The 19,023-nt window shown below is 34.9% G+C and overlaps 2 protein-coding genes across 2 annotated transcripts; one reads left to right on the forward strand and one right to left on the reverse strand.

Moving 5' to 3' along the window:
• The first annotated feature begins 6,283 nt into the window (after window positions 1-6,283).
• LOC143556479 (bifunctional TH2 protein, mitochondrial-like) lies at window positions 6,284-11,010 on the forward strand. Its single transcript, XM_077045782.1, has 6 exons — window positions 6,284-6,475; window positions 7,323-7,428; window positions 7,541-7,831; window positions 8,968-9,385; window positions 9,963-10,229; window positions 10,329-11,010. The coding sequence occupies exons 1-6, from the start codon at window positions 6,288-6,290 to the stop codon at window positions 10,733-10,735; spliced, it is 1,677 nt and encodes a 558-aa protein (XP_076901897.1). The 5' UTR covers window positions 6,284-6,287; the 3' UTR covers window positions 10,736-11,010.
• Window positions 11,011-14,683: 3,673 nt separating this feature from the next.
• LOC143556480 (auxin-responsive protein IAA12-like) lies at window positions 14,684-16,888 on the reverse strand. The gene is made up of 5 exons (XM_077045784.1): window positions 16,398-16,888; window positions 15,615-15,904; window positions 15,295-15,409; window positions 15,139-15,200; window positions 14,684-14,806 (listed from the first exon to the last, which is right to left on the reverse strand). The coding sequence occupies exons 1-5, from the start codon at window positions 16,829-16,831 to the stop codon at window positions 14,766-14,768; spliced, it is 942 nt and encodes a 313-aa protein (XP_076901899.1). The 5' UTR covers window positions 16,832-16,888; the 3' UTR covers window positions 14,684-14,765.
• Window positions 16,889-19,023: the final 2,135 nt, after the last annotated feature.

Consider the following 19,023-nt stretch of genomic DNA (forward strand, 5'->3'; position numbering starts at 1 on the left):
TGTTCATAAGCTCGTAACACTATTAAATTGGCAATAAATATATTTATTCAATTTCAAATAATAATATATCGGAATATAAGGATAACAATTGATTTAAATACTCCTTAAGGTCCAATCTAGTTATTTTTGTTCCTTAGCACTTCATCAATCAACCTGTAACACATTAAATAATCCTAAAGGCCCAACCACCACACTACACGATCACCCAATATATATTGTCAGCACGTATGTTGGTGAGGTTCATAAGTTTAATATATAGATAATACAAAAATGCTTGTCGATTCACATGCCACAATGTAATATATCCAATTATAAAGTAAATGGAAAGCAATTAAAAACGCCTCATTCTTCTGACCAAAGTCGAAGCACTGGGGGAATGATAACCACCATCCGTTTCAACCGAAACCAAAGAACATGTGGTGTATGTACGTCTCGTCGGACCCTCCCACTTCGATGTTTGATGTCCCAACCATAAAACGATAAACACATTGGACATTAGTCACATATGGTCATCATAAACAATATGAAAGAAATATTATTAGCATGCATGACATAATTGCGAGTTGGTTTGTAAACAAAGAGCATGAACTAACGAGAAACACATGGTAACGTGCTACACCCCAAATATTTATAAAGAATGGAAAAAGGGGTTATAAAACTCACCTAGTAAAATTAAGCGAGTTGAACTGGACGAGTTTGATTCTAAACAGATCCTAGAAAATAATTCTAAGATAAAAAATAATGCTCATGAAAAATGAAAGAATGAGTAAACTACATGGATTTGGTTCAAAGTTAAGAGTTTAACAGATTGGAAGAAAAATATGTATTTCAAAATAAATTAGTTATTATTTTTTAAAAGAATAGCTTTGAGGCAGATTAGTTTAATATATTTAATAAAAGTTTATGAATGAAAAATGTTTGAATTATGTTAAAGAATGTGGACGTTTCAAGAAAAATCCGAAGCGAGCCCAAATGTAAAAATCGAGTTGTAAGCGAGTAGTTCGTGTTTTGTCGGACAAAAACTTGACTTTAGGTCGGGTTTGGTTCCGATATTACCAAAAACATTAGATGTTTAAAGATGAAAATTTTCAAACTTTAACCGAGCAGGTCGCATAAGCAAGCCAAGTTCGTTTTGATGAAACAACACTATTGTTAAATTAATTTTTAACATAGCATCGTGTTCTAAACGATTATAACAAACAGAAGAAAAATAAATATAATTACCCGTGGAAAGAACTAGAATAAAAAGAAGAGTTGAATCTTGAACGATTTGACTTTTAAACTAAAGCAAAAACACCAAATTGATAGCTAGAATGATTTTGAGGGTGAAATAAGTTGTAGGAAAGAATGAGTAGAGGTTAGAGCATGTATTTAAAATGAAGAATTCATTAATAACATTGCTTGACCGGATTAAATGGTCAAGCAAGTCTTTAGCCTAGTCTTAAGCAAGAGAATGAGAAAATTAAATGTTTTGACCAAAATTGATGAAGTGGTTGAAAATATATATCATAAAAAAAGTAAATAAATTATAAACATAAAATATAAGTGACAATAAAATAAATGCTTTCATAAATAATTACGGATTTGAATTATATCAATATTTTAAAACAGGTCGGGTTCAGGTTTGAAAATTTACGAATGTTACACACGACGCCTCTCCTTGTTAGTGGTTAGAATGATCATACATATATAAAGGAAATACAATCATCATAATCTAACCATAGCATTAGTTCCAAAAGGCTACAAAATTTGGCGTAATACACACTGCGCCTAAATGTTTAAATTTTCCAACCTAAAATACTTGAAAGGCCAAAATTACCTACAACATGCATAAACAAAATATAACTACAACTCAAACATCAAAATGGAGCTAGGAAAGTCAAGAGTTCGTGCAAATCTTCCTCTAACTGGTTCAATCGGGCCTCTGTCTCTATCAACCTCTGTGCCACATGGTCCATAATTATGCTTCTAGCTATCCCCCTACTTTCCATATCCTGAACCCGTACCCATAACTTTTCTAAAACACTAGTATTTTGAGCCAATCTCTGACCATGAGAAGTTAGTTCATCCTGACAACGGATGTAACGAGTAGAAGGACTCGCACCCGGGGTCTGATATCGAGGTGGGATGCGTGAGTCAGATGACTTAGTCTCAGGTGTGGCTAGCTGGTTGTTTCCTTTTGCGGTTATTCACCTGAGCCGGTGCGTGCGCACCTTGATTCATGGTAGCGGGGGTCGTAGTAATAGCTGTGTGTTGAAGGGGTGTAATGACTGGTGGGGGTACCTCCTCAACTTCATCAACTGAGTCGGTCAGGTCAATAAAAGTCTTAGATGGAGACATCTGTAAGTAACTTACTTAGTGCTTAACAATGTAACTAAAATAATAAAGTAAAATATATACCAATACAATTTCCGAATTGTATGTACCTCAATAATTTTACTTTTTGTCCTTTTGCTTCGCGAGGCTGGAAAAACATGTGTGTGAATACTCTGTTATAGTTTAGAAATTTTTAAGTATTTCTAATTCATTTTAACGATTGGCTCTAATACCAACTTTTGTCACACCCCGAAAACCTTGATTAAGTAGCAGAAGACATTGACTAAGTCATTTGCTTCGCAAGGCTGGGAAAAACATGTGTGAATATATACTCTGTTATAGTTTAGAAATTCTTAAGTATTTCTAATTCAATATAACGATGGGCTCTAATATCAACTTTTGTCACACCCCAATAACCTTGATTAAGCAGCAGAAGACATTGACTAAGTCATTTTGAATGGTGACAAATGCCGTTTCAGCTAATCCTATTAAAATTTACATTTCAAACATAAATTGAAATTTATTTAGCCATCAGACTTTTTACTCGTGTTATTCTACACGCTTTTTATTACAATTACTAGTCCAACTTGAAAGTCTCATTTCCATTCTATCAATCTATCTTACAACTTAGAGATTTCCAAGTTTTTTAAAAAAATCAAAGTTTCCGTTTTTGAAATATGACCTTTCGAAATATGAATATATTTAACTAGTTATCAAAACTAAAAAGAAAGCTAATGCATAGCTTTTAATTTGAGGTTATCAATGGTCAATACATCTTTCATATTCTATCAATCCATCTTATAACATAGAGATTTTCAAGTTTTTTTAGCGATCAAAGCTTCTATTTGTTAGCAATCAACGTTTCTATTTCTGGCGTATCACCCTACTTTAATATTTTTGTTTCCAACAATTAATTTTATACTTAACATAATTCACATTAAAGGTGAAGAATCATTTCAACATGATCTAGATTTCACACTATGAACCTAATCAATCATCAAAGAATCAAAACACATTCCATTTTACCACAAAATATTCAACTCATCCCATTCTCTCTCTCTCAAAAAATTTAACCCGCTTTACGATTTTTACAACTTAAATACACCAAATCTTATCAAATAATTCATATAAGCAAAATTTATTCATCAAAACAAGCATGCATATCTCCCTCTCTCTCTCTCTCTAGAAACGCCACATTACAAGCTCAAGAACATTAAAATCCTCTAATAATGCATGTTCGTCATCAAGAGTCTAAGAATCAATGACCAAAGAGTTCACACATATGTGTGTATGCATGCATGTGGGTGTTCATACACACACACATACATACATGCATACGGCTCACACACACAAATGCAAACATTCATCCCATTTTTGAATCCATATCCTTGATTCTTGTAGCAATAACTTAATCAAAAACTCATGTGCACATAAATTCTACCTTGGATTTTGGGTGAAATTAAAGAAGAAAGAAGATGAAGATGGTTGAGCTTGCTAGTGATTCCTAAGATCCTCCTATATATTCCGCCTTGTTTACTCCAAAACCTTAAACCTCCATGTTAGCAAGCTTCTTGAGTGTTTTTAATGTGAGGAGAGAAAAATGGTGATGATGGTAGCATAGGTATGGTGATAGCCGGCGATGTTTAAAGCAAGGAAAAGTAGAGTGGTGAAGTGGGTGTGTAGGTTAGCAAGGTGGAAGAAGATGGAAGATATAGGATATCTTGGCAAAAAGATAGCTTATACAACACACTTCATAGCAATCATGAGTGTGCATGCAAAACTATAGGACAATGGGATAGGTGTACAGTTTTGGTTGGTTTAATGAAAGGTTTTGAAAGGGTTTTGACAAAAATGTGGTTTTAAACAAGTCTTTAAGTTTCCGGTTTAACTTTTAGCGGATTTTAACTAGTCAAACAATCTTTGTGAGCTATAGGAATTGGAAAATTTGGAAGCGATTTCAAATTTCCTGAAATACAAGGTAAAGAAGTTGAATTTGGGTGAACTTAGTTTCGGGCTCGTACGGTGTCCTACACTGGTTTGTACTCACCTGTTTTTCTGATTTTCGCAAATTGAAAATTTTAAAATAAGTTTATAATTTATTACTAATGTTTTTATAAAAATTATAATTTTTTGGGTCAACCCTGACATGTTTGGACTATTAACTGTTTTAAGTCGTCGCTAGTGTCCGCTATTCGAACTTGATAAAATACAACTCATATACCTTTGAAGTTTTTGAACTACAATAATATCACTTTATATATTATATTATTTTACTTGCATAAACACAGGCTACATTGTCACTGGTTTAGGCTTAAATTTGACGGTTGTCACATCTCCACCCATCTTTACAATCGAACACCTTCTTTGATTAGCATGTACTCATATTTTTTCCTCTTTCAATAATGCAATAATAGACATTAACAAAATAAAGTGAACTACTCATTTTCAATTTTAATCTGAAACAAAACATTATATTTCAATTTCAAACTATGAAAATAATTTTATTAAGACAAACCATCCCGTGCTAACATCATGTGTTCAACCTTTGACTATTATTAACTAGGCCGTTAAAGGGTATCGAGGAAGTTACTAACGGGGTGTTTGGGATTCTTTATTTTAACTTCTTATAACTTTTCGTTAAGTTAATAAGTTATAAAATATAACTTATGAAACTTTTTCTCTCACAATATAAGCAATCTCAAACACCTTATTACTTTTCAAAAAGTTAATAAGTTATAAGTTGGTGAAAATAAGCAATCCCAGACACCCCCTTAGTGAAGAATAATGGGCCCGAGTACCCATATTAAAATAACCCGAACCAATAACGATAGCCCAAATAGCATCTTATCTTACTATAATAATAAACAAAAATAATGATGCTTAGTTGTTCTAATCACATTCAATCCTAGCATAAATTCCTTCGTATTCTTCTAATATATCTTCTCCTTAGTCCATGCTATCTATATTATTTATTATTCTTTTTTTATTTGACAAATCTCGTGTAATGTACGAGCTTAAAACTAGCTTAATAATATAAATCTTATGTGGTTTTCTAAAGAGAGAGAGAGAGAGAATACTTATGATTAACGAATGGCAAAAAAACAAGGTCGCTTGCAGTATCACAACTCATTAAGCCTGTTGCTGATAAAGGGGACCAGTGACGTCATTAATGGTATCAAACCTGTCTCCTATCTCTATAAATACAACAAGGTAAAAGTAGATACATGCGTGGTATCCCATTCTTTGGTACTTGGTACTATTGCTCTCTAACTCTCAAAAAGATGCTAATACATGTCCTTACGTTGGAGCGTGATTATAGAAAGAACCTTCTTCCAATAATGAAGTTTACTGTGCTTTTGTTAGGATTTGTTTGTCATCTCTTTTAAGAGGCGGACTTGATGTTGGAATCATGGTATTGAATCATCCATATTTAAAAATAAGACCACTTTAATAAACGGTGTTTGTCGTGTCTTTATAAGTGCTGAGGGATCAAATCGAATTTAAAATAATAATAATAATAATAAGTCCCATTGTATATAGCATCTAGTCTTTGACTAGTAAAAGTCAATTACAAACATCGTACGCATGCGGCATGACTTGGTCCCGTGTTCTGTTCAAAAGTCAAAATCATTGACTTCAATGCTGCCGCCATTATTCCGCCATTAACAACCAACGACTCTCACGAGTCTCTTATGTCGGAACTTGATCCACATAAATGCAACTCACGAACCCTTCAAATACATCCATTCTTATTCAAGGTAGTCGTTAATTGACGCCTAATTCATACCAATTTTCAAAATCTTGAAATTGTGCTTTCCAATTAAATCTTGGTGTTGAATTTGATTAATTGAAATTGCAACTTGTACCCAATAATTCAATTGTATTAATTGACGTGGGTTTTTATCCGATTCATCAAATTATCAAAGATCAAGTTTTTTGATCTAAAATCTTGATTTCTGTGAATCTTGAAAATGGGGGGTTTAATGATCGGAGACGAAGGCGGGATCGCGCAGAGTTTATGGAAGAAATCGACAAACAAATCGATATTCGCGATCTATACACCGTATATATTATCATTAGCATCTGGGAAATTGGATTCTGCTTCGTTCCTTCATTGTATCTTTCAAGATCTTCGTTTTCTTGAAGCTTCAGCGCAGGCGTAAGTTCATATGTTAATCAAACCCAAGCTCGAGCTTCTTGGCTTGAGCTCGGGTCGTTTAGAGCTTTGTAAAGCTCAAACGTGGCGAGTGAGTACCGAGTAGTTTGTCAAGCTCGAGTTCGACTAGTTTGTTATTTGCTATTTATTTAATTATTTTATTTGTATATATTTTGTAGTTGGTTGTGAGAGAACTCCATTTAATGATAATTTGTATCTTTATTTTTGCAATACCAAACTAAAAGACAAAAAAACGTGAATCTACTACTAAAATAGGTGTAATGAGTGTTTAGAGATATCTGTGAATAATATTATTTGCATAGATGTAACTAACGTTTACGTATTCACTACACCTATGCTCGAAGTTGATCCACATAAATTTTTTTTTTTCGTTATGTGTAACTTACACATAACATAGGATTTTTTTTTTAATATTGTTAAAGGAAGTTTTTATCACAACTCAAATGAGTTTTCAAAGTATCCATCCTATTTATAATTATTTACATATATAACTATAATTATAATTTTTATATATACTATAATATATATTGTTTAATTATTTTTGTTATATCTTTTTATATACCAATAGTCATTATTTAAATATATTAAATATAAGTTATATAAATAAAAAGCTCGTTTAGGCTTGCGAGCATGTGTAGCTCAGGCTTGATTTTGTTTATTAGCTGAGCCTTAATAAAAGCTCGAGCTCGTTTAAGCTCGACTCCTTTTGAGCTTTTAACGAGCCGTTCTCGAGTAGCTCACGGGCAGCTCGGCTCGTTTACACCCTCATTAATCTTATCGTTACTTCTTCAAGTATGCATCTGATAGCTATGAAATTTGTGAACTTTAGGTTTGATATGGCAGAAGAATGCTCAGATGATGATGACAAGGCTGTGATTAGAAAGATTAGAAAAAGGGTATTAAAGAAGATGACTATGTTTAGATCAATTGTGCAAGTAAGCACCCAAATCCCAGAACACGACCCGTTTTATAAACGGGTTAGATATGCGTATGCCAACCCAAAACTTGATTATTCACATGTCGTTTTCGGGTTTGTTAATCACACAGGAATGGGGATTTGAGCTTCCAGCAGGGAACATTTCGGACCGTGCAATGATCAAATACACGGATTTCTTGCTGGCTGCAGCCTCGGGTGAGTCGGTTAGAGAAAAGTTTCCCGGGAAATTTGCGACCCCATTTGAAAAAACTAAGCTTTCTGCATATGCACTTGCTGCAATGGCACCTTCCATGAGGATTCAGTCTTTTTTGAGTAAGGAGATACAAGCGGTTCTTGAACCGGATGAAAATAATCATCTTTACAAAAAGTGGATCGATAGTCTTGCTTCTAAGAAGTTCGAGGTTTGTTTCATTATTATTCATGGTGCTTATTAACAATTTGTTAGTTAGAGGTTGCAAGATCGGTGTGTCGGGTGGGTGGGATAATAGGTCAAAAATTTTAACATAGGTCGGATTGGGTTGACCCGTAAACACTTTTTGTTCATTTTTGTTCGTCTTTCTAACATTGTATGTATAGTTATAAGTTAAGTATGATTAGAAGAATTGTATTGTCACAACAATAATCTTAATATTTTAATAAATAGGAATTAGGGAGTTGCATAAATAAAAAAAGTAGACTTTTAGTGTCTTTTAACGTATTCGACCCTTTTAACTTTTTTCTGGCCTTTTTATTTGACCCGTTTGAGATAAAATAGTAAAACCCAACCCAAGTCGGACACTTTTTGATTTTTCAAAACTTTGTTTAAATAATTAATGAGATTCTTATTGCTCAAAAACTATAGTCACTACTGTGAGACACCCGAGATCAGCTCTCTAAAAGCTCGAATCAAGCCCGAGGCTGTAGTTAGCTTGTTTAGTAAACGAGCCCAATTCTGAGTTTCAGTTATCGAGCTCGAACTGGCTCACAAGCCTAAACGAGCCTATTGCATATATAATTGTTATATATAAATTTATGATAAATTAACTAAATAGTATATATTATATATGTATAAAACTTAAAATTATGATTTTCTATAAAATAACCGAGCCAAGCTCAAGCTTGAAAAACTACTAACGAGCTGAGCTCGGGCGTGAAAAACTACCTGCGAGCCGTGCTCGAGTTTAAAAATCGGTGCTCAAAACGAGCTGAGCTCAAGCTTGAGCTCTAATAAGTTAAAGGAGTCGAACTCAAGCCTAGGCAAGCTCGGCCTTAGCTTGGCTCGTGTACACCCCAATTTGTGACACCACTAATCCAAATATTTGAATAAGACGAATAGGAAGCTTTATGAACTAAAAGCAGACTTTGGGTGCCTTTCAGCATGTTCAGCCGTTTGATCCACTCCCTTTGAGCCATGCTTTGATTTGACCCATTTGAATTAAAAACGACCCCATTTAACCCATTCATAAGTAAACGGGCCAAAATTAGCCACCTCTAAATTCTTCTATCATGAACCATTTAAGACAACTTGTATCTTATGCTATATTTGCTACAATTTTAGGATTCTGCATCCCAAATTGAAGAACTTTTAGATAAGTTGACCGTGTCATTGACCAGTGAAGAGCTTCAATTTGTAGAAACAATCTATCACAAAGCAATGCAGCTCCAAGTAGATTTTTTCTCAGCCCAACCAATTATCCAAAACACTGTTGTTCCCTTGTATCAAGCTCATGGAAATGATGAACACAATGTTTTGATATGTAGTGGTTTTGACATGACATGCAGTGCTGTTGATTCAGGTGCACTTCTTGCTGATGTGGCAATTATTAAATCATCAAAAACCGCTAAGTCAAGTGGATATGAATCCGGTGGTGATGGACCGTCTTTGGATAATCTTCGGGATATTTGGAGTGGTCTTCATTGTCAATATGTTGAAGAATATGAAAAGTGTATCGACAACATCATGCTTAGTGAAAAAGGTATCATGTATTTTGAATAATATTTGCAGAGTATTAAGGCTGCTAAATGGGTCGGAACCCAAAAATATTAAGCGTACCTGAAAATCATGTCACGCCCATGAACCTGAACACGACACACGTATTCCTTGTTGACATGAACACGGTCCGTTTAACCTAGGAAAATAATTTTGTTTAATTATTTTCTTGCGTATAATGACTTTAAAATTTTAAATTCACATAATATTTATATTTTCAAAAGAAATTATGTTAAAAATGTGCCAATTTACTTTAAACTTTAAAATTTTGACATAAAAATCCCAAATAGTCTTAAGTTACTACATAAACACATTTTAGATAAAGAAATAAATGGCCGGGTTCATCTGGTCAACCCAAAAACCCAGCCGGTTCAACATGGGCACGGCCTGTTTAGCTAAACGGGTTACCCGAACCCATTTAGACGAAGCCCAAACGTTCAAATTTTGTGTTAGGTTTGTTCATGTTGTGTCATAAGTCACATCTTTACAATGTTCTACTTTTAATTGGTATTTAGTAATATTGTTATAAAATCATAAATTTTGTTTTATTTTTTGTTGGGCAGTTACAAAATTCGACTTTGAAAGGCTGTGTAACGCACTCAGGCCGTTATCTGATCTTGAAAAGGCGGCAAATTTAAAAGTGGATAACTCGGGTGTGTTGAAAGGATTGCATATGGATGATATTAAGTGGGCTGCTGAACACTTGATCTTTCAAGATGGTTGTCTTGAATTCTTTCAAGAAATTGAAAAACCAGAAAATGTTGCAGTTGATGCTCATATACTTTCATATTGTTGGTCTGGTGATCTCATTCGGTCCACCTTCAACTCAGGTTTGTGTTTTTGTTTTTTTTTTTGTTTTTTTTGGTATTTTATTCTAAAAAGATTGCATACTTTCTTCTATAAATGATTAATCCCATTTGATGAAACAGGAGATTCGAGATTCCGCAATGTCCACTCGAATGAGTTAATTTTCGATGAATCAATATCAACCGGTGAAATCTTGAAAAAAGTTCAATCTCCTATCGAAAAGCTTCAAACTTTCAATAATATATGTAACAACAACAATGGTCCAAACTTATCGGTTTACATTGGTGGTTCTGTTGAAGATCTGCTTTGTCTTTTGAAAGCAGATATCGGGATCGTTATATCTCCAAGTGCTAATATTAAAAAACTTGGAGGTTTGTTCGGTTTTTCATTCGTCCCATTATTTTCGAGTTTAGTGAAAAAACAAAGAGAGTTAATCGAAGGCGGTTCGCCTTGTTGGAAGGGTCTTTCTGGTACCCTTTACACAGTTTCAAGTTGGGCTGAGATTCATGCTTTCATATTTGGTGTATAAATGACAATGTGACATCCCCAAATAAAAGAATAAAATGAGATAAAAAAACACATATAAAGAAAGAAGTGTATATTTACTAATGGAGAGTAACAATGAGTGGTAAGTTACTAATTTATAGGGTTTGTAGCCAGATTATTAGTAATGGCTAAGGCTTGAGCCTTGAATATTTTAAGAGGGCCGCCGCCCTTGTTGTAAAAAACTAACCGTAAAAACTTTTTACGGTTTTGGTACTCGGTTTGGAGATTTGGATGTGAATTTTTGGATTGTAATTTGTAAGTGGTTTCTTGTACTAACATTGTTGTATGCAATGTGCAAAGTATCCATTTTTATTAACATGTTTGTTCTTTTGTTTAGTGATTTTGTCTCTTACCATTTGAAAGGGTTTGACATTACATATATGTTTTTTTTTACCTTTTTAGTTGTAAGAACCTGTGGTTGATAAAAGGATCTCACAAATACTGAAGAAACGTGGATCTACTCACTGGTAGCAGATCTACTTTCCTCGGGTGTGGTTACGATTCTTCACCGATGGTTTTTCTGGATCTGGGTTCTTCCACCTACAAAATGAACAGCGCCGTTAACTTACCCCTCAGAAAGGGACAGAGGGGTCCTCTTTGGGGTAACCCTCCGGCGTGAGAATAAGTATATGTAGGAGAAGATAATAATGTGAGAGTAAGGGAATTTGGAAAGTATTGCTTAAAAGCTGAATACTATGTTACTCTGTATGATTATGTGATTGTGTTTCTGTGTGTCTTTCCTTGTGGAGTTGATGCTGTATTTATAGTGCTAGGGTTTCCACTGATTGAGCTGAGACCAAATTAGGGTTTTGTTGGCCTCCTCCAATCGATTTGCGCCACGTGTCCTTGGAGACACCTGGTGCTTTTTCATTGGTTATAATCACGTGGTAACCCATGAGTCATGCTGAGCTGTCCACCTTTCATTTAGCAGCTGTCAACATCAGCATATCCTTATTTCTTAAAAAGATGCCTTCTGGAAGGTTGTCTGACGTGCACAATCAAAGTTGCCCTAATCCTGATTTGGATAAGGACGAGGTTGATTATGTGCATGTGTGATATGCGCCCATCCTGAGGATGCGCGAGGTCTTCTCTTTATTATCACGCGCAGATATTTCATGCGCAGATGTGATACGCACAAGCATGTAATACGCGTCACGCGCGGATGCCCCACGCGCAGCTGCGCCATGCGCAACTGTGATATGGGTGGGCATGTATGATGCGCGAGCATGTGATATGCGCCGCGCGCGGATGCGCCACGCACGATGTGATATGCATAAGCATATATGATGCGTGAGCATATGTGATGTATGAGCACATGTGATGCGTGAGCATATGTGATGCTTGAGCATGTGATATGTGCAAGCATGTGATGCTTGAGCATATGCGATATGCGCTGTGCGCATAAGTTTTGGCTTTGTGCCTTGATAATATCTTTGATTTCTAATGTCTTGTATATATCTTGTGGGTTGACCCGCCCCGCTCGATGTTGAGGCGGGTACATACCTCTTCAAGCCCCCCCAGTCTAATGTGTGTCTTATCTCGCGCGAGCGCGGTAAGATAGATATTAGACTTACTGATTTGGTCTTTTAATGGGGTTTTGTCGCTTTCTTGGTTGTTTCCATCGTTGCGCGATGTTCTATCCATTTGGTTGAAACGAAGGGTCCAAACGCGTGGTTGGTTGGTGGTGACGTGCGCCGGAAACGTGTCTGACGTTTCGTGTGCTCGAGGTGCTACAGTTGCCTTTCATGTCCCCTCGCACAGCTGTCTGGAACACGTGTCGCGCTCGCATTGGTTTGCACCTGCGAGTGGGGGCGCGTCTCTGCTCCGTGGCAGTTCCGTGACGTTTTTATGTCCCCTCAACAGTGTTAGGGACACGTGCCGCGGCCACGTTGGCTTATAGCTGCGAGTGGGGGCGCGTGAAATCCGATCAGTTGCCAAATTTCTCTCTCCTGGGCCTATAAAAGCAGGCCCTTAGGAAATTTTTTATCTTCATCTTCATTGTTGCTAATTTTCGAATTTCTGCCTTTCATATTCTGATTTGAGTGTATTCATCGTTTTCGAATCTTCGATTATCTGCTGCTGCAGTTGTATGTCTGATAGTTCAGACTCCTCTAACCCCTCAATCACCTCTATTGCCTCTCGAAGACGCCGTGTGAAATCTGTGGTGATGTCGACATTGAAGCAAAAGGGCAAGGGGAAGAGGGTTGTTGAGACCACATCGGAGGAAGTAGGGAGAACCAAGGCCACGAAAAGGTGGAATGAAATCCCCTGCAAATTGATCTACTCACTGGTAGCAGATCTACTTTCCTCGGGTGTGGTTACGATTCTTCACCGATGGTTTTTCTGGATCTGGGTTCTTCCACCTACAAAATGAACAGCGCCGTTAACTTACCCCTCAGAAAGGGACAGAGGGGTCCTCTTTGGGGTAACCCTCCGGCGTGAGAATAAGTATATGTAGGAGAAGATAATAATGTGAGAGTAAGGGAATTTGGAAAGTATTGCTTAAAAGCTGAATACTATATGTTACTCTGTATGATTATGTGATTGTGTTTCTGTGTGTCTTTCCTTGTGGAGTTGATGCTGTATTTATAGTGCTAGGGTTTCCACTGATTGAGCTGAGACCAAATTAGGGTTTTGTTGGCCTCCTCCAATCGATTTGCGCCACGTGTCCTTGGAGACACCTGGTGCTTTTTCATTGGTTATAATCACGTGGTAACCCATGAGTCATGCTGAGCTGTCCACCTTTCATTTAGCAGCTGTCAACATCAGCATATCCTTATTCCTTAAAAAGATGCCTTCTGGAAGGTTGTCTGACGTGCACAATCAAAGTTGCCCTAATCCTGATTTGGATAAGGACGAGGTTGATTATGTGCATGTGTGATATGCGCCCATCCTGAGGATGCGCGAGGTCTTCTCTTTATTATCACGCGCAGATATTTCATGCGCAGATGTGATACGCACAAGCATGTAATACGCGTCACGCGCGGATGCCCTACGCGCAGCTGCGCCATGCGCAACTGTGATATGGGTGGGCATGTATGATGCGCGAGCATGTGATATGCGCCGCGCGCGGATGCGCCACGCACGATGTGATATGCATAAGCATATATGATGCGTGAGCATATGTGATGCATGAGCACATGTGATGCGTGAGCATATGTGATGCTTGAGCATGTGATATGTGCAAGCATGTGATGCTTGAGCATATGCGATATGCGCTGTGCGCATAAGTTTTGGCTTTGTGCCTTGATAATATCTTTGATTTCTAATGTCTTGTATATATCTTGTGGGTTGACCCGCCCCGCTCGATGTTGAGGCGGGTACATACCTCTTCAAATACCCTGCTAAAAGATATTGATCAAGTGTTCCATTTCTTTCAAATATTTAATATCCACCTTTTTTTTACATAACCTAATGCTAAAAAATAATGGTATTTAATATCTAACATTCACAAAAAAAAAATGTGAAGTGTTCTATTTCTTTTAAATATCTAATATCCGCTTTTTTATTTTTTTTTAACATAACCTAACACATCATATATCATTTTATCAGAAAAATAATCGTCTTTATTATAATCTTAATATAATTGCGGCAATAAAAGCGGCCACGGCCCGCATAAAAGATAAATGGCCAATGTTGAAGCATCCAGAACACCAATATACAAGAAACCAAAACAAAGAAGAATCCAACCAAAACTACAGAAAAATCTAAAAACCCTAATTCATTTCATAGTAAATTCCATAACTACAATATCATAGAACTCAATTTATCTGTGACATGTGCATTGTGTATGCTTGACAACTTTCTTGCATCAAAACTAGATGCTCACTTATACAAAGCTTCCAAACAAAACCGGTCTCACCCAAAACCCTTGTGTGATGAAATATGCAGGATTTTATACAAACCCACAAAACCAAATGCGTTGATCAAATTTTATCTTTTAACCAACAAGAACTTGGCTCTCAAGTTCATCTTTACCAGAAAACAAAGTTTATATGCATCTTTAGACATTATCAGTCTCTGTATCTATCACTGTTTTCTTCACATCTTGATGCTGAGAATTGATCACATCAAAGTTAGTGAATTTTCAGATGAAATAAGCGAAAGGGTCAAAACAAGTATAAAATGTTTAGGCTCAATAGAAACGAGTCAAACGGGCCAAAAGTTATTGAAAGTGTATTTTGAACGTATAAAACCTCTTAAATTACTTCTACTAAAAGAAATTGATTATCATTGAAATATTTTTACTAATAAACACTAATAGCTTATGAAATTTTAAAATATTGGTGAACGATTTCGGTCAAGCAGATCCTTTTGGACCGTTGAACAAAATGACCATTTTGACCCGTTACACAAAATGACCATAAGCGCAAAGCAGTTACTCACCGAGTTCATTGGATTCAGAATTTTTCATGATCCGAAGCCTCTTGACGGAGCTAATAAACATCCTGAAATCGAATAAGTGGAGTAGATATCAACATTAGTCAAATAAAGTCAACTTGTGGGTCAAAGTTTCAAGAAATGAAAGTTTAAGAATCATACTCCCAGGGAACATCTCCAACAAGCATACAATCTCCATCTTTATCTTCATAAGTGAGCACGAATTCGGATGTTCCATCCAATAATCTTGAAGGTTTAACTGCTTCTTTGCTCGGCCCTAAACACATATAAACAAAAAAATGTTTTTATCAATTAATTAAGCAAATCAAAGTTTAAGTCAGGATTTAAGATCAAACAAAGCCTAAATTAATTTAAAATCATCAAGAAACAAACTTTTTGGGAAATCCCTAATAACTTTGCGCATAATTATAAATCAAAAATATTGTCGGGTGTAAAACTAAAATTTAAAAATACCAACTTACATTTACTGAAGAACATTTCGTGTAAGGTTTGAGCCAACATCTCATAAGATGTGTGAGCATTAAGATCAACTTTTCTTCCGATCAGAGTTCCATCCATGTTGACTTTGACCGACCGATATTTCTTGTTGGTAATCCCATTTCTTTCATCAGAATAATCCTTAATCCCAACCGTTCGGTTCTTGCTTTTGTTTTGTTCAGATTTTGAGATAAAGTTTTCGGTTGGTGACTTCATTTGGCTAGCCAAATTAGGCATCCGGTGAGCTTTACTTACAGGAGGCCATCCAACAACACTATAATCGCACACAAATTTTAACTTGAATTAGTTTCGCTTTAAAATAAACCCAAATTAGTAATCAAACAAGAGATCAAGATTCACAAGATTATAAAAAAGGTTCAATTTTTCATCATCAAGATTCACACACACACAATAAATTAGCATTCTAGAAAGTATAAACCATGCAAGATCAAAACCCTAATTAATTAAACAGAATAAAGAAAAAGAACCTACAAGTGCATGCTTTGTTCTTATTCTGTTATTCACTAAGGGGAATCAGAATTGAGGATCAAAGGCCTAATTAACTAATTTTGGATGATAATAATAAAAGAATATGGTAAAGTCATGAACTTTAAATGTAAAACAAATCTCTTGATGGTGTTCATCACAATCACATAACCAATTCAAGCATCCAATATCCATAAATTAATAAATTAACCAAAAATTCTCAAGAAATATATATAAAAAAGAAAAAAAAACAGAAAATTATTGGAAAATTTGTATAATACCTTGTACCATTAGGAGGAGAAACAGAATCAGTGGCAGTTCTTTTGTTACCAGAAGTTGATGAATTTGGGATATTAACAGAAGAAGATGAAGAACAAGAATTAGGTTTAGAAACCAAAGTAGTAGGAAAATCTTTTGCAGTCAAGATTCTTGCATATTGACTCCAACCACCAGTCACCACAGTCTTTGACTTCAAACCACCACCACCACCACCAAGACTCAACCCAAGTCCTAATTCAAGACCATCTAAGCTCTCATCAACAACAACAGGGTATGATGAAGTAGCCTCAGTAGACACAACCATGGTGTTCTTGTTATCTTCTTTTGACTTTGACCCAGTCAAGATTGACCTCATGGTGGTTGACCCACCGGATGGCACACCACCACCATCATCAATGGCTGGAATCTGGTCTAATAAACCAAGGGTTACCTCCATTTTTCAAAAAGATTGAATCTTTATCAAGAAAGATTGAAATTTTACAAGAAAGATTGAAACTTTATCAAGAAATATTGAAACTTTAGAAGAAAGATTGAATCTTGAAGAAGAAAGATTGAATCTTTACCAAGAAAGACTGAAAATTTGGAAGAAAGATTGAAACTTTGATGTGGGTTAGAAAGAAAGACAACAGGGGATATGAGTTTGGTGCAAAAAGAAAGAAAACATTTGGGGGGTGGGTGGTGGAAAGTGGGACCCACATGTCGGCTTTTTGTATCTCATTGATTTCTCCTAACTTTGTCCCACACCAACTATTTCTGTGTTACCATTTGTATCAAACACTCTGGTCCCACCAATAAAAACAACTTCTAGACTGCCCATAATTATGTCTGTTTCTTATCTATCTCATGAAGGTACAACTCTTACTGCACCATGAATATGATTACAAAGCTGCCACTTTTGCTTCTAGTATTTCTTTCTTTCTGTGAAAGTTGCTTTTCTAAAAGCAAAGTTTTTATTTATTTTTGTGAGTGGTTTCGTGTTGAATTGTGTTGCTTAAAAGTATAAAATCCTATGCACAGATAAAGGAAGGAAAAAAAAAACAAGAATCAAATATCACTTTTTTGGGCAAATACCAAGTTAAAGGGACTCAACATTTTGTTTGATTTAATCAAGGAAAATGAGTATTTTTTGGAACATTTATTTGAATTCACTTTATTGTCAAGTTTTATAAGACACACAAGTTAGAATGAAAAAATTCTAACTTTCTTCTCATTAAAAATAAACTAGATACGTTACATGTATTATGAAGCAAAATTAAAAATTGATTAGACTTGTACCTTTCAAGTTGTTCAAAAAGAAAACAATTGTATATTTCTTCAAGATGTTTCTGATTGCATATAAAAATGGGTAGCGGTGTATGTTGCCTGATTGCTTTCTATTTCAATATAAATACTACTTTTCAGTTTAAAATGAATATTGATAAAATTGCATACCAATGCAAAGTAGGTAAGTGAACTAATTTTACGTATGCCGGAGAGAGTTGTTTTATGACTTTTATCTTTTTATAAATTTGTTACAATCAACTAACATCTAAACTTTGTGTTTACACGTTTCAAGAAATCTATAACGAATCAATTAAAATTCAAATCCGTAAATTATTCTAAGCATGCAAAGTGGAGGGTGATTGTCTGATTGATGTGTGTTTATTTTCCAAATACATGCAATTTAGTGACTTTTTAATGTAAAAGTCATTATTCAAACTTTTAATTCTTGTTTAAAAATCTAAAGTTACCTTATAATTTCATAAGTAAAACAAGATCTAGAAAAATTAATGTCATTTAATCTAAAAAGAAAATAAATGTTACAGTGTATATTTTGTATATTTTGTTAGGATATTTGGTTGATTTACTACACAATCCTGTTTAATTTTGAAGAATCTATCTACCTATTCTAATAAAGTAAAATAAATTGGGACACTTGTCATATTTTGATTAATTCTCACAATTTTTTCCCTTCAAAACTAATATATCCTAATATAAGTAATAAAACAATAATTATTCACTTTCCTTTTACACTATATTTATAATATATATATATATATATATAAATATAAATATAAATATTAACATATTATTTTACTATTATTTCAAAATACTTGGTGAATTCCAAAAATCAACAACAAATCATGTTTCTCAAATAAAAATTGTTTCGGATTTTTTGTGGAAGTTAAATTTGATTTTATGGGTCAAAAGTTGGTAAATAGATTGTTTGGTACAAGTTAACTACATTTAGGTCAAAATTTGTTACGGATCAAAAATAAAAATTTTGACTATTTTTAAAAGTTTGAGAATTCAAAATAGATTTATCGTCAAATTTGTTATGGGTTCAAAGTGTTGACTTTAAAATGTCAAAAGTATGAAAGCTAGAATTTTAAACATGATTCGGGTTTCAAGTTTATTTTTAAGGGAGTTTTTGAAATAATCAAAAGGTTCGGGATTTGGCAAATTGACTATTTTTCCCTCAACTATTAAAATTTAAGAAAAGATTGCGAACACTTTCGACATGCCACCCCATGCCTATCAATGCTTCTAACTTTTATCAAATTTGAAATATTTATGTCAACATTAATTTTTCCTTCAATGGTGATCAGATGTTGTATTGGAAGCATGTCATGCATAACTATACTCAAA

Source organism: Bidens hawaiensis, unplaced genomic scaffold, assembly GCF_021521415.1.
Source record: "Bidens hawaiensis isolate Kalapana, Puna unplaced genomic scaffold, B.hawaiensis_p1.1 tig00018577_1, whole genome shotgun sequence".
Lineage (NCBI taxonomy): Eukaryota > Viridiplantae > Streptophyta > Magnoliopsida > Asterales > Asteraceae > Bidens > Bidens hawaiensis.